Raw genomic sequence first — 16,534 nt, 5'->3', positions numbered from 1 at the left:
GGTGGAAATATGTGCCCCCCCTCCAACAGCCCCCCCTCAGCAGGCCCCTCCCACAGGACCAGCCCACAGGCCTTACCTTATCTAGCTTAGCTTCGATTTCCACCACGTCTGTCTCCACTTCATCGATGTTCGCTCTGCGTAAAAAAAAGAGGGAAAAAAGCAGAAACCGGTTTTGAGTGACACAAATACACACTTCTCATTTCCCCGCTCGAGATGCACAGACATAACGTGTTCCCCGTCAGTGCGCAAAAGGGGTCACTTCCGAACCTTTGCACAGATCCGACGGAATCACAAGTAAGCGTTAAACGACTTGGAAAAAAAGAAAACATAACAGTACGCGCCGCTGCACCCCTCGCAATCAATAGCAAAGTCAACCTTGAATAAAACGATGAATTATTTATTTGCTTTGCATATGACCATTATTCAGGCCGGCCTACACAACTTGCATCTTACATACAGGAGGACATTTACTGAAGCAAGTCATGCTGGGTGCAAGAGTGCAGCTCCTCCCAGCAATCTGCTTCCTCTATGTCCAGTTCTCTCACCGCTCCTCCACAAAAACACAGCCATAGCCAAAATCAGCCCAACCCAGCCCAGCCCAAACACGATGGCTGTGGGTTGGGCTGATTTGGGCAGTAAACCCTTTCTAGGTGGAACAGATCAAAGCTCGTGTGGCAGTTTTGTGACTGGGACAGCAGTGTGTTCGGGCACCACATAGTGAAGGGGTTTGGGTTTACTGCACCCCCACCCATCATCACCCCCCCCCCCCATACCCAGGACTACCACACCCTGAAGACTGAGGTCAGGGTGTGACCCTCCAGGGTGGGGTGGGGACCCAACCCCCATCAGAGGAACGCCTGCTTTAAAGCCAGATCATAGGGAGCTGTTCAGGAGGTGGAGGTGGAGATGGAGATGGGTTACAGCCAATATTACAGAGCAGCCTGCCCAGGAATTCCTGTGAGCAAGAGGGGAGGGGCTGTATTTCTACACACACACACGCAAACACACACACACACAGACACACACAGACGCACACACACACACACACACACACACGGACACGCATGCACGCACATGGACACACACTCACACATGCACACACACACACAAACACACACACGGACACACACACAGACGCACACACACACGCACACACACACGGACACACACACACACACACACACACACTCACACACTTCTGGAAGACATGAGCAGGCAAACCACTTGTTACTTAAGCATGAAACGAGATGCATTCCGTCCATCAGAAGTGAGTCCGCCCACGCATCCGCAGTCAAGGTTACTATTATGATGGCACGCCACATGAAGGCTCTTATCCCGCATGCCATGCAGCAGCGTCAGCTGGTCAGCACAAACTGGAAGAGCATTAAAAACCACACGAGCTGAATCGTAGGAACACAGTGGTGAAAGAGAAATGCAGTCCTGTGGCCAGAAAGACTGCACTGTGTGTGTGTGTGTGTGTGTATGAAACAGCTGTGCAGTTTGTGTGTCATAGCTGTGCAGTCAGTGTGGTATTACTGTGGAGTGTGTGTAGAATAGCTGTGCAGTGTGTGTAGAATAGTTGTGCAGTGTGTGGGGTATTACTGTGCAGTGTGTGGGGTATTTCTGGGCAGTGTGTGTGGTATTACTGTGCAGCGTGTGTGGTATTACTGTGCAGTTGAGCTCAGAGAGGTGGTCATGTTCCACTGGGGCAGAACGGGAGCCAGCTGAGGAGCTCAGTTAGCCGCGGAGCTCAGTTAGCCGCGGAGCTCAGTTAGCTGAGGAGCTCAGTTAGCCGTGGAGCTCAGTTAGCTGAGGAGCTCAGTTAGCCGCGGAGCTCAGTTAGCTGAGGAGCTCAGTTAGCCGCGGAGCTCAGTTAGCCGCGGCTCACCCTTTGGGAGGAACGCTCCAGAGATTTCAGCACAGCTTGAGTATCTGCGGCAAACACCTACCGGGAGCGTCAGCCGTCCGAGCTGCCCAACGCCCCCTTCGGCCTCGCCATGCACCCCCTCCCTCCTCACCCTTCCTCACCCCACACCACCCATGCACTCCCTCTGACCCGGCTGTGCACTCCCTCTAGCTTTGCCATGCACTTCCTCCCACCTCATCGTGCACACCCTCCTGCCCGCTGTGCACGCCCTTCCCCCCCCCCCAGTGTACCGCCTCCGACCCTGCCGTGCACTCCCTCCCGCCTCCTCGTGCACGCCCCTGCCACACGTGCCCTCCCACCACCCCCACGCGGTCTCTTCCAATGTCTCCTTAGATAGACAGATTTAATCCCGCCTGGCTGCGTGCTTCAGGCCTGGCCAGCCGAGCGCAGAGGCACGCGCACCGCTCCTCCTCCGCGGCCCTGCAGAACGTCTGTCTGAGCGCGTGTGTCCAAGCGGGAGAGAGAGAGAGAGAGAGAGAGAGAGAGAGAGAGAGAGAGAGAAAGAAAGAGGGAGAGAGGGAGAGAGAGAGAGAGAGGGAGGGAGAGAGAGAGAGAGAGAGAGAGACAGATAGCCAAAGAGAGAGAGAGCGAGAGAGAGAGAGAGAGACGCGCTGTGATGCGTGGGCCCGATGAACAAACGCACTCAGACAAGCGCACCGTGTGCCCACAGCGTGCCAGGAAGCCTAACGCCGCGCTGAGCTGACAGGTGCCGTCGCTCGTACAGCCGAGCACACGCTCAGCTAGGTCATTCGATTACATTACCTAACCGCCGCTTCCTGTTTTCCAAACAAAGACAGTACACACAGACTTTACTCTGGAAGTACTGCCATATCAGTATAGTGAATAAGTAACTCAATGTCCTATAATACACTGATAATACATTATAAAATTTACCTTTGAAAACAATGTGAGATATTATATTTATCCACTAATAATGGTCTATAGGCTACAGTGTTGTATTGAGATTCAGTTCTTGGTCTCTCAAGCTTGATCACACCATGATATTTTATTTTATTTATTTTTCTACCTCAGAGGAGGTAAAAAACTGGCAAATCCAAGACACAGCTTTCCTCAAGTCCACAGTCTGTCATCAACAGCGACCGAGGTGCATCTTCTGGATCCTTCCATCACCGCACACCCCTGAAACCCTGCACCAGTGACTGTCACAGTTCACCCAAAAAAGGCTGCCAAAAGAAGGATCTCAGTCTCCCCGGTGCGCGTGAGAGCCTGTGAAAGAGACCGCGTCTGTGGGAATGCCTTTCATCTCCCACCTTCAAATCTGTGAGCTACAGAGACATCTCACTTCACTCAGTCGCTGCAAGGCTTCTTGGGTAAAAAAAATAAAAAATTTCTCACAATAAGAGACAGGGCTTCCCGCGGGTGTGAAGTAGCGGAAGGCTCCGCACCTCTGCTGCATTCACGAGCGCCTCCCCAACGTCGGAGAAGAAACGATAAAAACCTCAGACTCAGATCTCCATGACAAGAGGGAAAAAAGCAGGGTGGCACCATTTAACAAAACTGGCATTGTGTAGTCATGTTTTTGCCTGGCCAGGTGTGGGCTACACCATGTGAACACCACGGCTTGCCGCTTCACTCCACCACTGCTTACCCTCTGAGGCACCTCCCCCCCCCCTCCACTAACTACTATCCTGTGGGAAACCGTGACAGACAGACTCTGAAGGAGATGCGCTCTGAGAGAGGGAGATGGAAATGTCAGCGGCCATGTTGGCTCAACATCACGCGGAGAGCTTCATCAGCCCTAAGGGCGAAAATGTGCCACGGGCCGTGCGGGGATGGCAGAGCCCCACGCTCAGCCGTGATTGGCTGAGCGCTTCTCCCCATCCATCCCTCAGCTGCCTGCCCTCTGGATGCGTGCTCAGTAAGGGAGGGGGGTTAGCGTGAGGGACAGCTGCTAGCCCCCCCTCCCCCTCCCCTCCCCTCCCCATCACAAAGTGCTCCCCCCCCCCCCATTTGGCAAGCACGTGGCTCTCCAGTAATGGAGTCGCCTGCCGCGGGGGCCGATCGTCATGGCAACCCCTAAGTGGGCCGGAGCTGCTGCCGTTGGGAGTCTGTGCCCACTCAGGCCAGAAGGTTCCAGAATTTGACGGTCAGCAGTAATGGCAAATCAATAGGCCTCCAGTCGTCACCAGGCCTTTTAGTGTACCTCTCCACCTCTAACGGATTAGCTGTACGCTATGCACACCACATGCAAAATCAATCTCAACAGTTTAAATACACACAACAGGAGGGAGTGGATATTTATTTATTTGTTTTTTTTTCATGGGGGGAGGGGGGGGGGGGCAGGGGGGCCTAAAAATCAAGGTTTTGATGATAGGAATGGCAAAAAAAAGCTTTTTTACCAGCATGCCCACACACTGATCAGTGGAGGTAAAAAATGATGAGATATTATATTATACTAGCCTATATTGTATAGCATGAGCAGATAGGGTGCTAATAAAATGGAATGGCTGTGCTCTTGCTGTGCCCCACTCATGAGCTGACAGTGTGTCTCCAGGGAAGGTGAGCTCATGGTTTCAGCCACCCAACTTCTCAGAGGGTAGAAAAACAATGATGGAGCTCCACTGACATGAGGTGTGGTCTTTATGAAGGATGCTGCCCTGCCATTCCATAATAGAAAAAAAAAATAGGGGGGTGGGGGGGGTTAGGTGGTGCTTGTACCAACAACACAGCAACGTCCACTGTGTGGCCCAGGGGTTAATGGTCACGGCCACTCCCTTTCACCTGGGAGGGTAAACGGACAGCTGAGCGTTCAAAAAATGTACCGCTGGGCTAGCGGCTAGCGCCTCGCACCTCGCTTTGGCCACGCCCATCGGCGCATTGTGAGACCAGGAGCGCTGGAGGCTTCAGAAGGAACGGGGGGGGGGGGGGGGTGCGGGGGCAGGTGGCCATAAGCGCGCTGGAGGAATGCCGTGACCCCCCTCTCCCCGCTCCCCCACTTCCCCCCGCACATGCGGAGCCGGTGGCCCCACACGCGCACCAGCAAGTGGACCGGCGTAACCAGGGGGAGGCGGGCACAGGTACTGACCCATGAACAGCAGCGGCGTCGGCGCCAGCTGGGCCCGCTGGCGGACCGTGCGGTGCAGCGGGAGACGCGTCATTCTGTCATCGTCTCTCAACCGCCATCCCGCCATCCGCCAGCGCGGAATCAGAGAGCCGCTATGAAACTCAATATCTTTACAGATTCCCCGAGATCGTCTCTGACTCAGGCCGACAGGAACAGGAACGACCGTAAGCAGTTGTCCGTTTGTTAAACGCATTACCGTCTTAACCAAGTCGGCAAAAACGACACTGATATCCCGGGGTATTAAACATGGCCGCTAAGGCTGCAGACCTCACCCGGCTCCTGGAGCGGGGTCTGCGGCAGGCAGGCAGGCAGGCAGGCGGGCAGTCTTTAAGACGGGCTCATCTGCATTAAGCCGCAGACTGAGAGACACACGGTATGCGAGCCACGCACTGGCAGCGGGAAGAGAGCGCATTAATGCGCACACGCGGCAGCTAACACAGGAGCGTCTGCGCTAATCCAGAGCAGGAGACGCTCTGTTCCATTCCGCGTGCAGACTGTGTCTCCGCAGGCATTAGAGACAGGGAGAACTGGCACTGGGGGGGCGGGGAGGGGGATGGGGGGGGGGGGGGGGGAATGCAAAGCGGGTTGGTGGGGGGGGGGGGGGTTGGCACACGATGTTCCCCCATCGGGAGATTGGCACTTATCCTCAGAAGGATGATGCGTGTCGTTTGAATATCGATCGCTTCGCTCTCGTTTCGTATGAGTGCCGTGCGGCTCGCGTGTGGATGAGCAGGCTGGTAGTGAAGGACGGGGAGTGGGGGGGTTGGGTGGGTGGGTGGGGGGCGAGTGGGCGGGGGGGGGGGGGTCGGGGCTTGCCTTCACCTCCTGCGCTCCACTGAGCACGCTCAGCGCGGGGCTATTCTTAGCCGCGCGCTTCCTTGTGTGCGCTCCCTCGCTGAGACCCTCGCTCCAGCCATCTCTGACACGTCTAATAAGATACAGCACTGCACCCGGGCCAGGCACGGGCCCATTTCCTGTCGCCCCGCTGCGCACTTCCCGAGCATCGCCACTCCCTCTTCTGCATATTAACCAGCGGTGACTTAGCGTGTTAGCGTCTCACGATTTAAACCAGGACTGATTCCTCGCAGTCCCCAGGAAACGGCAAAGATAACACGATCGCTCCCTCCGATGTCTGTTATTCTAAAGTACAACAGCGCCATCAGGTTCAACACAAGCCGATCTTCCACATGAGAGGTCACGGTTTATCATCTCCCAGTCGTTAAGTAAATAACACCTAAAGCTGTCTAAGCAGCGAGGAGAACCGGCAAACCCCGGTGCTCTGGCCGGATTCCAAATCTGGCTCAATCTGACCGCCTAATCAGCCACCAGAGTAATTGGCTAAATTACTCGTTTCCTCCTCAGCTGTTTGATATGCAGTCAGGGGAACAGTGTCTGCCAGGCATTACCTACATGGATGATGCTGGTCTGTGAGCAGTGACTGAGTTGGGGTTAAGATTCTCTTTCTGAAAAGCCTACAAGGTCCAAATAAATGCTAATAATGCTAATGCTAATAATAATAATAATAATAATAATGAGACTCATGTCCGTGTAAGCTTGGCAGCTTGGAGAAAATGGGGCGAAAAAGCATTACAAAATAAAATAGACGGTCTGCTACTGTCACGTTGGATAATGAATGAACACTGGTGGGTGGAATTCCCTCTCCGCTGGAAATCTGTGTCACACCGGAAGACTCCCGTGCACAGTATTCCCGGGACTCCCTCGCATGGTATTCCCGGAAGTCGTTTGTACGATATTCCTAGGGCCTCGTTCGTATGGGATTCCCGAGACTCATTTGTACAATATTCCCAGGACTCGTTCGCACGGTATTCCCGGGACTGGTTCATACGGCATTCCCGGTGACAGCATTAGCCGGAGCGCTGCTCTTATAACAGGTGCTCCAAATAACCCCCGGGGCATCGGAGAGCCACGCGGCAGGCCCTGTGCTCCAGTTCCGTCACTCACCGTGGCTCCGCCTACTTCCCTGCCATGTAACGTTAAGCAAACGGCGCAGAGTTCTCTACATCTGCTGGAAAAAGCCTGCCTGCTTTCTGCTGGCCTGGTGATGATTAATGCACAACAAAACACCAGCCACACGCGGTAGTCCCGCACCCCTGTGTTTCCCCAACCTTTAACCCCCCCCACCGCCCTAACCCCCGCACTCCAATTTTCCGCTTCAACGGGAACCTGGAATCCACAGCATCTGCAGTCACCCGAGCAGAACCCCTGGGTGTGGACCCCACCGCCCGACATACCAGCGTTTACGTAGGCAACAACAAGGCCGTTTTTTTATGAATCGGTACAGCAGTATTCACATTCAAACTGACTGTTGTCGTGCTTTGTGTGTGAAGTTCCTTGCTGAAGAAATACACCTATATTTAGACCTAGTACATTACGTTATTCCATTTAAGCTATGTTCCACCAGAACTGGTCAGTATTTTTCTAGAAAAAGCAGCCTGTTTGGCTATTGTCTTTAGAGTTGAATAATAACTTGCAATCAAGGCCAGCAGTTCCACTGGTTGGGAGATTTAAATCAGCCAGCGACTGTTCCTCCAGGTTCCCGTAGGTCCACAGGGCTCAGAAAAGCCAGTAGGCAATTGCACCCACTCATATAATGACTAGCACAAGGTCCGTATCTCTGGCATGACTAAACCAGGCGAGAGAGAAATTTCCAGAAAATAATTTTCAGAAGCAGTGGGATCGTCATGCTCAGGCAAGAAAAACAAACTGTTTTGGCCGCGCTTAATGGACGCTTCAAACGCCTCCGTGCCTTTCACACGCGAGCGCAAACAAACGAAAGGACGCGTGCGTGGCTTGACCTCAGCCACTCCACGCCAGCGCTGCGCGAGTGCATCAGAGGGTTGAAAGACCTCACATTAGCAAACGCACCTCCGGCTCGCTCCACCGCACGCGGCAAGGCAGCATCGATCTGCTGGTGTGAGGCAAACCCCCCAACACGGCCCGCACGTCAGGCGCATCCTCGCCCCCACGGTCGCTGGAGACTCGCCCCCCCCCCCCAACCCCCCCGTGCACACACACACACACGCGTGTGCGCATGCATGGACGCTGCCTTTTTCCCCCTTCGCCGAATCCAAAGTAGGCGACTCCATGGCAACGATTCGTTGACCTCCGTTACCATGGCAACCTCGTCCTCGGCCATCGCCGCGTTCTCGTCCCGCCTCTCCTCTCGTCCGCCCGTGTTCTGTATTTGTTTTCAGATTCGCTCACGGATGCTCTCTCTCTTTCTCAATATCTCCCTCTGCCTTTCCCTCTCTCTCTTTCCCTCTCCTTCTCTCCATCTCTCTCTCCCTATCCATACTGCTCGTCTGTGTCTCCCTTCAGTGATTTGCAGGGAGATGAGAGTGGTCCAGGTGTCAGTCTAGCTTTGCTCAAATGTAAATACTGTCTGTAATTTAAAGATGATAAAGGTGGGAGAACAGCGTGACTAGACTACAAAAGACATCCATTCAAAGACATGCCTCACTGTGAAGATAAAATGGCCTCATTCACGGAGAGAAGTGTTGCTCTTTTATGATATTAACTGTTTAAGGTGCTTGGAATGTTCTTAACGAAACATTCTAATGCTGATGTAACTGCTGATAACTGAAAGCAACGACGTTCTAGAACACTGACTTGGAATTTTGAAAAAATAATTTTAAAAAAGCGGTCTGATTAATATCAATGGGACAGCTTCAGATAATGGGCTGGGAAATGCATTCCATTCACCAAATGTGGACAAGGTCCAGTACACAGCTGGGAACAGCATTCTATGATGACCCAACGTCACATTGTTCCTACATTTCTTCATTCCAAAAAAGACCTGCTCTTCGAAGGGTCAAGCTGGGCTGTCCTGTGCCCCTGTCCCTCCAAACACAGTTCAGGCCCAATCTTCCCCAGGCGGACTCTTCCAGCCCCTCGCCAAAGGGACAGTGACGGGCACCTCTGCTCTCTGACGCTCCTCATCGCCAGGTTGAGGAGCGCAGACACAAAGCGCTGTCAGCTCTCGGACATGCCAGAGCCGCGACGTCCATACAGATTCACGGGGACAGCTGTGGGCCTGCGTCTCTCGCATCATCTGAGCCAACGGCCCGCACAGTACTTCAGCCACACAGCCACACAGCTACGCGCTCGTGCCTTAAACACACAACGCCGTTTCCTACGAGCTCGCGCGAGGCAAGGGAACTGGCCCCTGCGTTTAAAAATGGCCGCCATCTTTCACCGTCGGCCTTACACTTCTCCTCAGGCAGGCACCTCCAATTTGCCGCCTTTCCCCGATGACAGAACATTTTCATCCTTCCTGTTCGTGAACTGGAAGGCACCCTTTTACAAAACAAGACGGGACCCACTGTTTCAGCAAAAACCACCAGTCAGGCTGAAGTGAACTCTAAAGGAAACGGCGTTCACCTTCAAAAAAGGAAAGATTAGCATGATCACACGCGGCAGGTCCTGGCAGCGGTGGGGCTCTGCGTCCCTGTTCCCTCCGAAGGGGAAGCCCAAGGCCTACTCAGGGTCCAGGACCGGTAGGAGCTGCCCTACTAAACCTGCTGGGCATGGGCCCACTTGGCACCTCTGCCAGCCTGGCACGCACCCTCAGCTCCCTGGTGTCACCGCAAGCGGGTCCGCTGGGCCGGAACCAGACAGTTGCTATGGACACCATAAACACTGCACAGGGGGACAGTGAGACTGATGCAGGGGAACTGGCAATCGAGCGCATCGCGCAGATCTATATAATAAGAGGTCCACGAGCACTGGGCACACCGAGTCTCGGCTGGGCTCCTGTTTTCAATTGGAATGCCCACACAAGAAAGGGAAGGTATTGATGAGTCAGTGTAACCCTGGCAACGGAAATCAGAAGCTATTCCAGCCTGAAAAGAGAATGTTGGTGTTTGACCGGTACATGTGTGCCACCTCGTGTATCTCTTTTGGGTGTGTGTGTGTGTGTGTGTGTCTAAATGTGTGTGTGGCACGTGAATGTTTGAATGTGTGTATGTGTATGTGAGTCACAGAGTGCAAATGTGCGAATGTGTGTGTACGTGTGTGTGTGTGTGTGTATGTAGGTGTGTGTGTGTGCAATGACGTGTGAATGTTTGAATGTGTGTATGTGTATGTAAGTCATAAAGTGTAAATGTGCAAACGTGTACGTGTGTGTGTGTGTCTGTATGTGTGTATGGGTGTGTGTGTGTGTGTGAGCGTGTGTGTGTATGTGCACGTGTGTGGGGGAGGAGGTCTGTTCTCACTTGGCATAAAATACATTCTCCTTCCCCGTGACCGCACGGTGACCTTTTCCAAAACCAACAGGGCTCTGAAGACGTCCAGCTCCACCACCGCTGGCCAGAGCGCGGTCCTGCATGAGCCAACTGCCTCTGTCTGCGGCGGCTGACCTTCTGCCCGTCTGTGCCCTTCTGTCCCCGTCTACGCCCGTCTGTGCCCTTCTGTCCCCGTCTACGCCCGTCTGTGCCTGTCTGTGCCCGTCTGTGCCCTCCCCTCCCCTCTCCAGCCAGCGCTGGCCAGCGGCTGCCGAATCCTCGCTTCCTCGTCCGTCCGCGGCGGCTGACCTTCTGCCCGTCTGTGCCCCGTCTGTGCCCTTCTGTGCCCGTCTACGTCCGTCTGTGCCCGACCCGACCCTCCCGAGCCGGCGCTGGCAAGCAGCGGCTGCCCGCTCCTCACGTCCTCGTCCGTCTGCTCTGAGATTTATCGTGCGTTCGCCGCGTTTCTTTCCGCCCGAGTTCTCACTCGCTCACTCAGGCAAAAGGACAGCGGAGGCCGCCAGTAAAATCTGCCCTTCTCCAAAGCGAAACAGGCTTTCAGCCCTAAACCCATTTTTGTGGCATCATAAAACATAAAAGGAAGTGCAACTAACGACAAATATTTGTTCATATTCATGGGAAAGTGTGTCAGTCAATATAAACATAACTAGCCTTGTTAAGATGGAACATTATAATAATGGGTTCTGGGAGGTTTTTTTTTAAACATCACAGCTTGCTTTTCAGGGGTTCAGGCCAGTTCTTGCTCAATTCTCTTTCTGTTACTCTGTAAAGAATCTTTGTGACAGTCCTCTGTAAAATGCGCCAAGGAAATAGGCCTACATTTGAGTAGATTGGATTTTTAAAAAAGTGTATAAAATCCAGACAGTCCGGAGAAAGGATGCGCAATATTTATTTTCCAGCAGAATGTCTCTCCTTGTAGACACGCATGGTCTGTGCCAATTGAGATATCAGTGATGGCATGAAATGCAAGGAGACTTAGCTGTCATTTTTTTCCCGTGAAAAAATCTGGCAGTGTTTCCCTTTTTAAAATCAGGCGTGTTACATCACCGCCGTTTGGGGGCTGAATTGTTCTGGTGCTGAAAGACCAAGCAGCTCCGTGCACCACATACTGTACGACGGCAGGTTTCCTACATCCATGCCATGTAAACAAAGCTCTCAAATCAATCAAATATGCTCCCAGCCTGCTCTCTCAGGTGTGGGCGCCATGGCGATAACCCTTTCATCTCACCAGCCCCAGGTATCCCCTCTCATTAACACGGAGCGCGGAGAAGGAAACAGGAAGCGGCTCTTCTGCGCACGGTTTTCACACCTAATGGGCCCTTCTTCAAAGGGAACAAGCACCTTCCTACTGCATAATCTTTGTTTTTTCGAAAAACTCAAAGAAGTGGGAAAACATGATTGTAATCCGAGGATGATTCATGTAATGCAGAGGCCTACAGGAGGTGGGTTCTCCTCTGCAAGCTTTTAACAGGCCACTTGTCACTAGGCAAGCAATTTAACTAGGCCAGACTGGGCTTTTCTGGACTCGGCTGGGTAGTGCTAAGTCGGGCTGGTCTAGGCTGGTCCAGTCTGGGCTGGACTGGGTAGTGGGTACCCCACCAGCTCCGCAATGCCCTCCTCATGCAGAGTCACACTTAGGGCCCTCAGACCCCAAATTCAAGAGCCACTGCAGAGGGAGCATTCAGGCCCACTTCCACCTGTCGCCGAGCTGTCCCCATAATGTCCTTATAATGATGACCCCAAAAGGATGAGCCCATAAGGATGTCCCTGTAATGACGTCCCCATAATGATGTCCCTCTCCATGTCCTGGGGCAGCAGCAGCAGCTGTGCAAGCTGACGGTGTGTTACAGGGGTCAGGCTCCATATCTGGGAAAAAAGGAACGACCTCACTGGAAACCGGTCGGGCTGCTCGGACGCGGGAGGACAGGAAGTGATGGAATCACTGAAAGGGACACTGTCTAAATTACCCCCTCGGGGATCGAAGGTGTTTACTGGTTTGGAAAAAAATAAAGAACGGCTCGGTGAAAACCGTGAAACATTTTAACTGCGAGCCATTATACTGCTGTGGAAAACACAAATAATGGTGGGAAAGTTGGCCCGAGTCAGTTTGCTTTGACCTGCCATTGTCACAGAGTGTGTGTGAAAGGCCTACGGCACCTTTCCCTGCAGTCCACACAGGATGACACTTTTCAGAAATTTTGAGAGGCACAGACACATTAAAATAAACCAATACCATAATTTAACAGTAAAAACTTTAACACTGAAAAGTCCACTGCACAGTACACTCCATTGTACACACTATTCCATACATACACACTATTCCTAATACACACGACATAACCCAATGTAACATATACAACTACGTGTAGTTGGGTCTAGTATGAAGTAGTAATTTATAATATAAAACTGAGTAAACAATGGGTAAAATCGGTACAGCACAGTGCTGTAAAAATAAAAATGTCATTGGTGGTACACACAATGCCATGGCCTGCCTTCAGTGACCCTTGAATGACCCTGGCATGCTGGACTGCTTCGGTTAGGCCGGCTGCCCCGGCTCTGAGGGGCCTACAGGGGTCAGGCTGTTCCTGGTGAGGCTCGATGGCACGAGCCACCTCAGACATACAGGTGGGTCTCATATGGATGGGCTACCAAACGGACGAGCTCTCATATGGATGGGCTACCAAACGGACGGGCTCTCAAGCAGACGGGCTCTCCAGACGGACGGGCCCGGGCGGCTGCAGGTTCTTGTTCATGCCCAGCATCCGCTTTCCTGTTTCCTGGTGACGGATTTGCGCGGAGGACCCAGACCCCACGAGCCCACCCACAACGCTGTTCAGTGCCGGACCCAAACACTGCAAGACTCACACAAGCCCACAAGGCCTAAAACAACAGGACCGTCTGCAAATGGTACAGCTCAGGTCAGATTTCTCACACGCTGAAATGATTGCATAAGCACCGTTTGAAAGCCAAGCCAAAGCCTTTTCTAACGATGGGCAGGGTTTATGTGTTTTGCTCGGCATGGGAATCGGTTTTGGACTGGGTACGGTATTGCTCAGGGAATGAAACTGTAAACATGCTACTTCAGTCCCTTGGAAGGTCTCGTCAAAATGGGCGCCCACACACACAATGCTGTCTGCTGCTCGAATGACAGAATTAATATCACTGTTAACCTCCACATATCCTAAAGCTAAGCAAGCCATATAATGAAACAAAACATCTGCGCACACTCATTGCAGCATATGTTAAATTTGACTAAAATAGCTGCCACCATGCATCACATTTACAGCTGGTTGTTAGTGTTAAATGACGAATCTCCGGGGGGAAGATTCAAACGCCATGACAACCAATTTGTTTTTACCACAGTATTATTTCTTTCTTTAAATATATATATATATATTTTTACACAGTTCCAGTAAAGAGAGAGTTTAATATTCTGAATTATGCTATCCATTCTGAGATGCTACGCATAAATAGTATCATATAATAGGTCATACTTGAAGTCTGAAGCCAAAAACACTGTAAAGAATTAATAGCGTGAAACATGTTTTTAATACCTAAGAATATATAGGTCTAATTCTAATTTAACTCCATGGCTACATAGCAGGCAATGTTTACTTTGGGCCACAGATTGCTAAATGCTGTGACAGGCCTTTAAAAATGCATATTAAGTCAATTTTACATTCTTCCCAAACTCAAAAACGCTGTGCTTTACATATGGACAATATTTCTTTGTGTTCATTGAACTGTAATTTTCCGACAAACCCTCCGCATATTTCCTGGCACGATCAGCACAACTGGAGTGCCAAAAGACCTGGGGTTGCTGGCGATAACATCACAGGTTTTCATCTCAAATTTGGTGGGATGCCAGATGTGGAGATGAATCTCTGGAGGTCCATAGATATTTGGAAGTTTTGCCTTAAGCAAATTATCAACGCTCCATTGTGTTCTGCTGCCTCTCAACCCATCATGATGTTATCGACAGGCTTGTGGGCAAGTGTGTTTCTACTGGTACACAGAGCTGGGTAAGAGTGAGATAACTACCCCAGATCTGATTGGCTGGCAATCGGTTATGATGTCACAATGTCATCTTGAAGGCCTTCAGAGCTTACAGGCTTGGGAATGAGGCCTACAAGCATTCCTCCACTAGGATGCAGAAGATGTGGACCACAGGAGAGGCCAGGTCAGTTGCTGAAGCCCCTTTTGTGCAACAGAGCAGGTTTTCCTGCAACCCGTTTTCACACAAATGCCACACACAACGCTAGCGTCCACGTGGAATGCGAGGACTTCATTTACCGTCCAGGGTTTTCCAGAACAGAAAAACGATACTCCCGGCTGCTTTTTATCTACTTCTTGTTTTTTTTCTCTTTTCTTTTCTGCGATCAGCGATTGCAGCCCTCCCTACTCCCTACTTTCTCTCCCAGACATGTTTATCTTCTCCGCTTTTAGAGCCTACGCAGACGGAAGCAGTGAAGCCAGGCAGCCGCCCGACAGCACGTGGCTTTGCTTCTGAGTGGGCCGGCACCGCTAATGCTATTGGGCTGAGCCGATACGGGCCAAAACCACCCGGACCACAGACCACCCAGACCACAGACTACAAGACCCAGACCCAGACTACACAAATCAAATCAGCCCGGTTCAGCCTCTCACAGCGGCCAAAGGAGGCACTAGCACCACAGTTACCATATATAGACAACTAACCTGATAAACACCAAACAAATTTCCAATATTAGGAAAGCTTGAACAGTTATTACTGTATTGACACAATGTTTTTTTTCTCACTTCTTCCACTAGGTTCATCTCATTTCTAGAGCGTAAAGCGAGTATTCCTTCGCGGCGCGGCTGTTTTTGGCGGCCTTGCCCGTTTTTCTCGGCCCTCTCCTCAACTTGACAGCTTGGATCCGACGTCTCCGGTCCTCCGGGCATTCGGTCGGAAGCAAGAACCCGCCGTTGCGATGGCAACCAAAGGAAACACTGGGCCTTCATTCCACAAAATCCACAGCCCACCCATGTGCCGTGTAATAGGCGGGAAAGGGGGGGGGGGGGGCTGGGCTGGTCATGCGTCAGTGAGAGCGAGTTGCCAAGACCTTAAGAAGTCCTCAAAAGTAAGTGAGTCCAACAGTCCTGTTGGTCACATTGCCGTACCTGAATCTGGCTGCAGGTTGGGCTGTTAGGGGAGCATGGGGCAGCCTGGGACTGGTGCTGGATCGAGGACCCAAACTGGCAATCGTCCCTCAGGGGACCTGTATGGGATTCTCTTCCTCTTCCGTGTAGTTCTGGACACATACTGACTGAGCCAAATTTCTATACCAGTCAGTCAGTCAGAAATTATGCCAACAGGTGCTTATAAAGAGTCTGAATGCTTTAGCCAGCGGACACTGTATGTAACTCAAGTCAATACTAATCCGAGTACAGCTGCAGATTTTGGAGGGAGCTGTAAGCTAACAGGTAGGCTACTGTTTCACCGGCACTCCTGTGCCTAGGCAAGGAGAAGAACACACCGTCCATGTAACAATCTCCTCACTTGGGCCCATTTTGTGTCCGAAGGAATCTGCGAAGCATTTCTCTCATTCCAATACAGTAAAGCAACACCGCTTGTTCTCTCGCCAAGCGTCTGGTGTTCAGCTTTTAAACTTGCAAAAAAAAAAAGGTTTGGCTCCTAGGAAGAACACCTAAACGGAACCGTGTGTGAGAGGCCAGAACGGGTTCTCCGGCGGCACGGTTGGGTCCGAGCCCCCTACTCTCCGCTGCAGGGACAGCAGGGCCTATTCGGAACCAACGCGCGCGGGCGAGAAAGAACTGCGAGCAGGAGAGGGAGAGGAGCAAACGGGAGCGCTTGTTTTCTTTTTTCCAGGTGGACAATGCCAAGGCGAAGAGCGCCAGGCTAATTCACACAACTCTGTTATTCTTGGCTGCACGGCCCCTGGATACCGGACTAGCTGGGACGCACAGCTCCGTTGACTGAAGGGAACGCTGCCAGGCACAAGCCTTCCACTGCAGGCCTCCATGGCCCGATCCAGGGCAGCCTGCCCCCAGGGATGGGGAGGGCAGGGGGGGGTGCAGGATATGGTGAGGTCTGGCAGTGGGGGGTCAACAACAGGGCAACAAACCCTGGCAAGCCTCTTCCTAACACAGGTGACTTGAATTAAAACAGCCGCATGCAAACAATATGGACTGCGGCCTAGTTTCTTATTCTTATTCAGTAATAGCGTCATTCTTCCTTTGAAGTTTTGCAGTTTATCTGTATCAAAGCGACCCGAG

General features: G+C 52.0%; 1 protein-coding gene across 8 annotated transcripts in view; it reads right to left on the bottom strand.

The window, feature by feature from the left end:
* LOC118211326 (arf-GAP with coiled-coil, ANK repeat and PH domain-containing protein 3-like) overlaps window positions 1–16,534 on the bottom strand; it is a 94,645-nt gene that overhangs the window by 55,166 nt on the left and 22,945 nt on the right. For all 8 annotated transcript variants that reach the window (XM_035388466.1, XM_035388471.1, XM_035388468.1 and 5 more), the window contains exon 2: window positions 77–134. In XM_035388466.1, coding sequence (XP_035244357.1) covers window positions 77–134 — 58 coding nt within the window. The remainder of the gene's footprint in view (window positions 1–76; window positions 135–16,534) is intronic.

Source organism: Anguilla anguilla, chromosome 13 (assembly GCF_013347855.1).
Source record: "Anguilla anguilla isolate fAngAng1 chromosome 13, fAngAng1.pri, whole genome shotgun sequence".
Taxonomy (NCBI): domain Eukaryota; kingdom Metazoa; phylum Chordata; class Actinopteri; order Anguilliformes; family Anguillidae; genus Anguilla; species Anguilla anguilla.
This window is presented reverse-complemented; position numbering and strand designations above follow the sequence as displayed.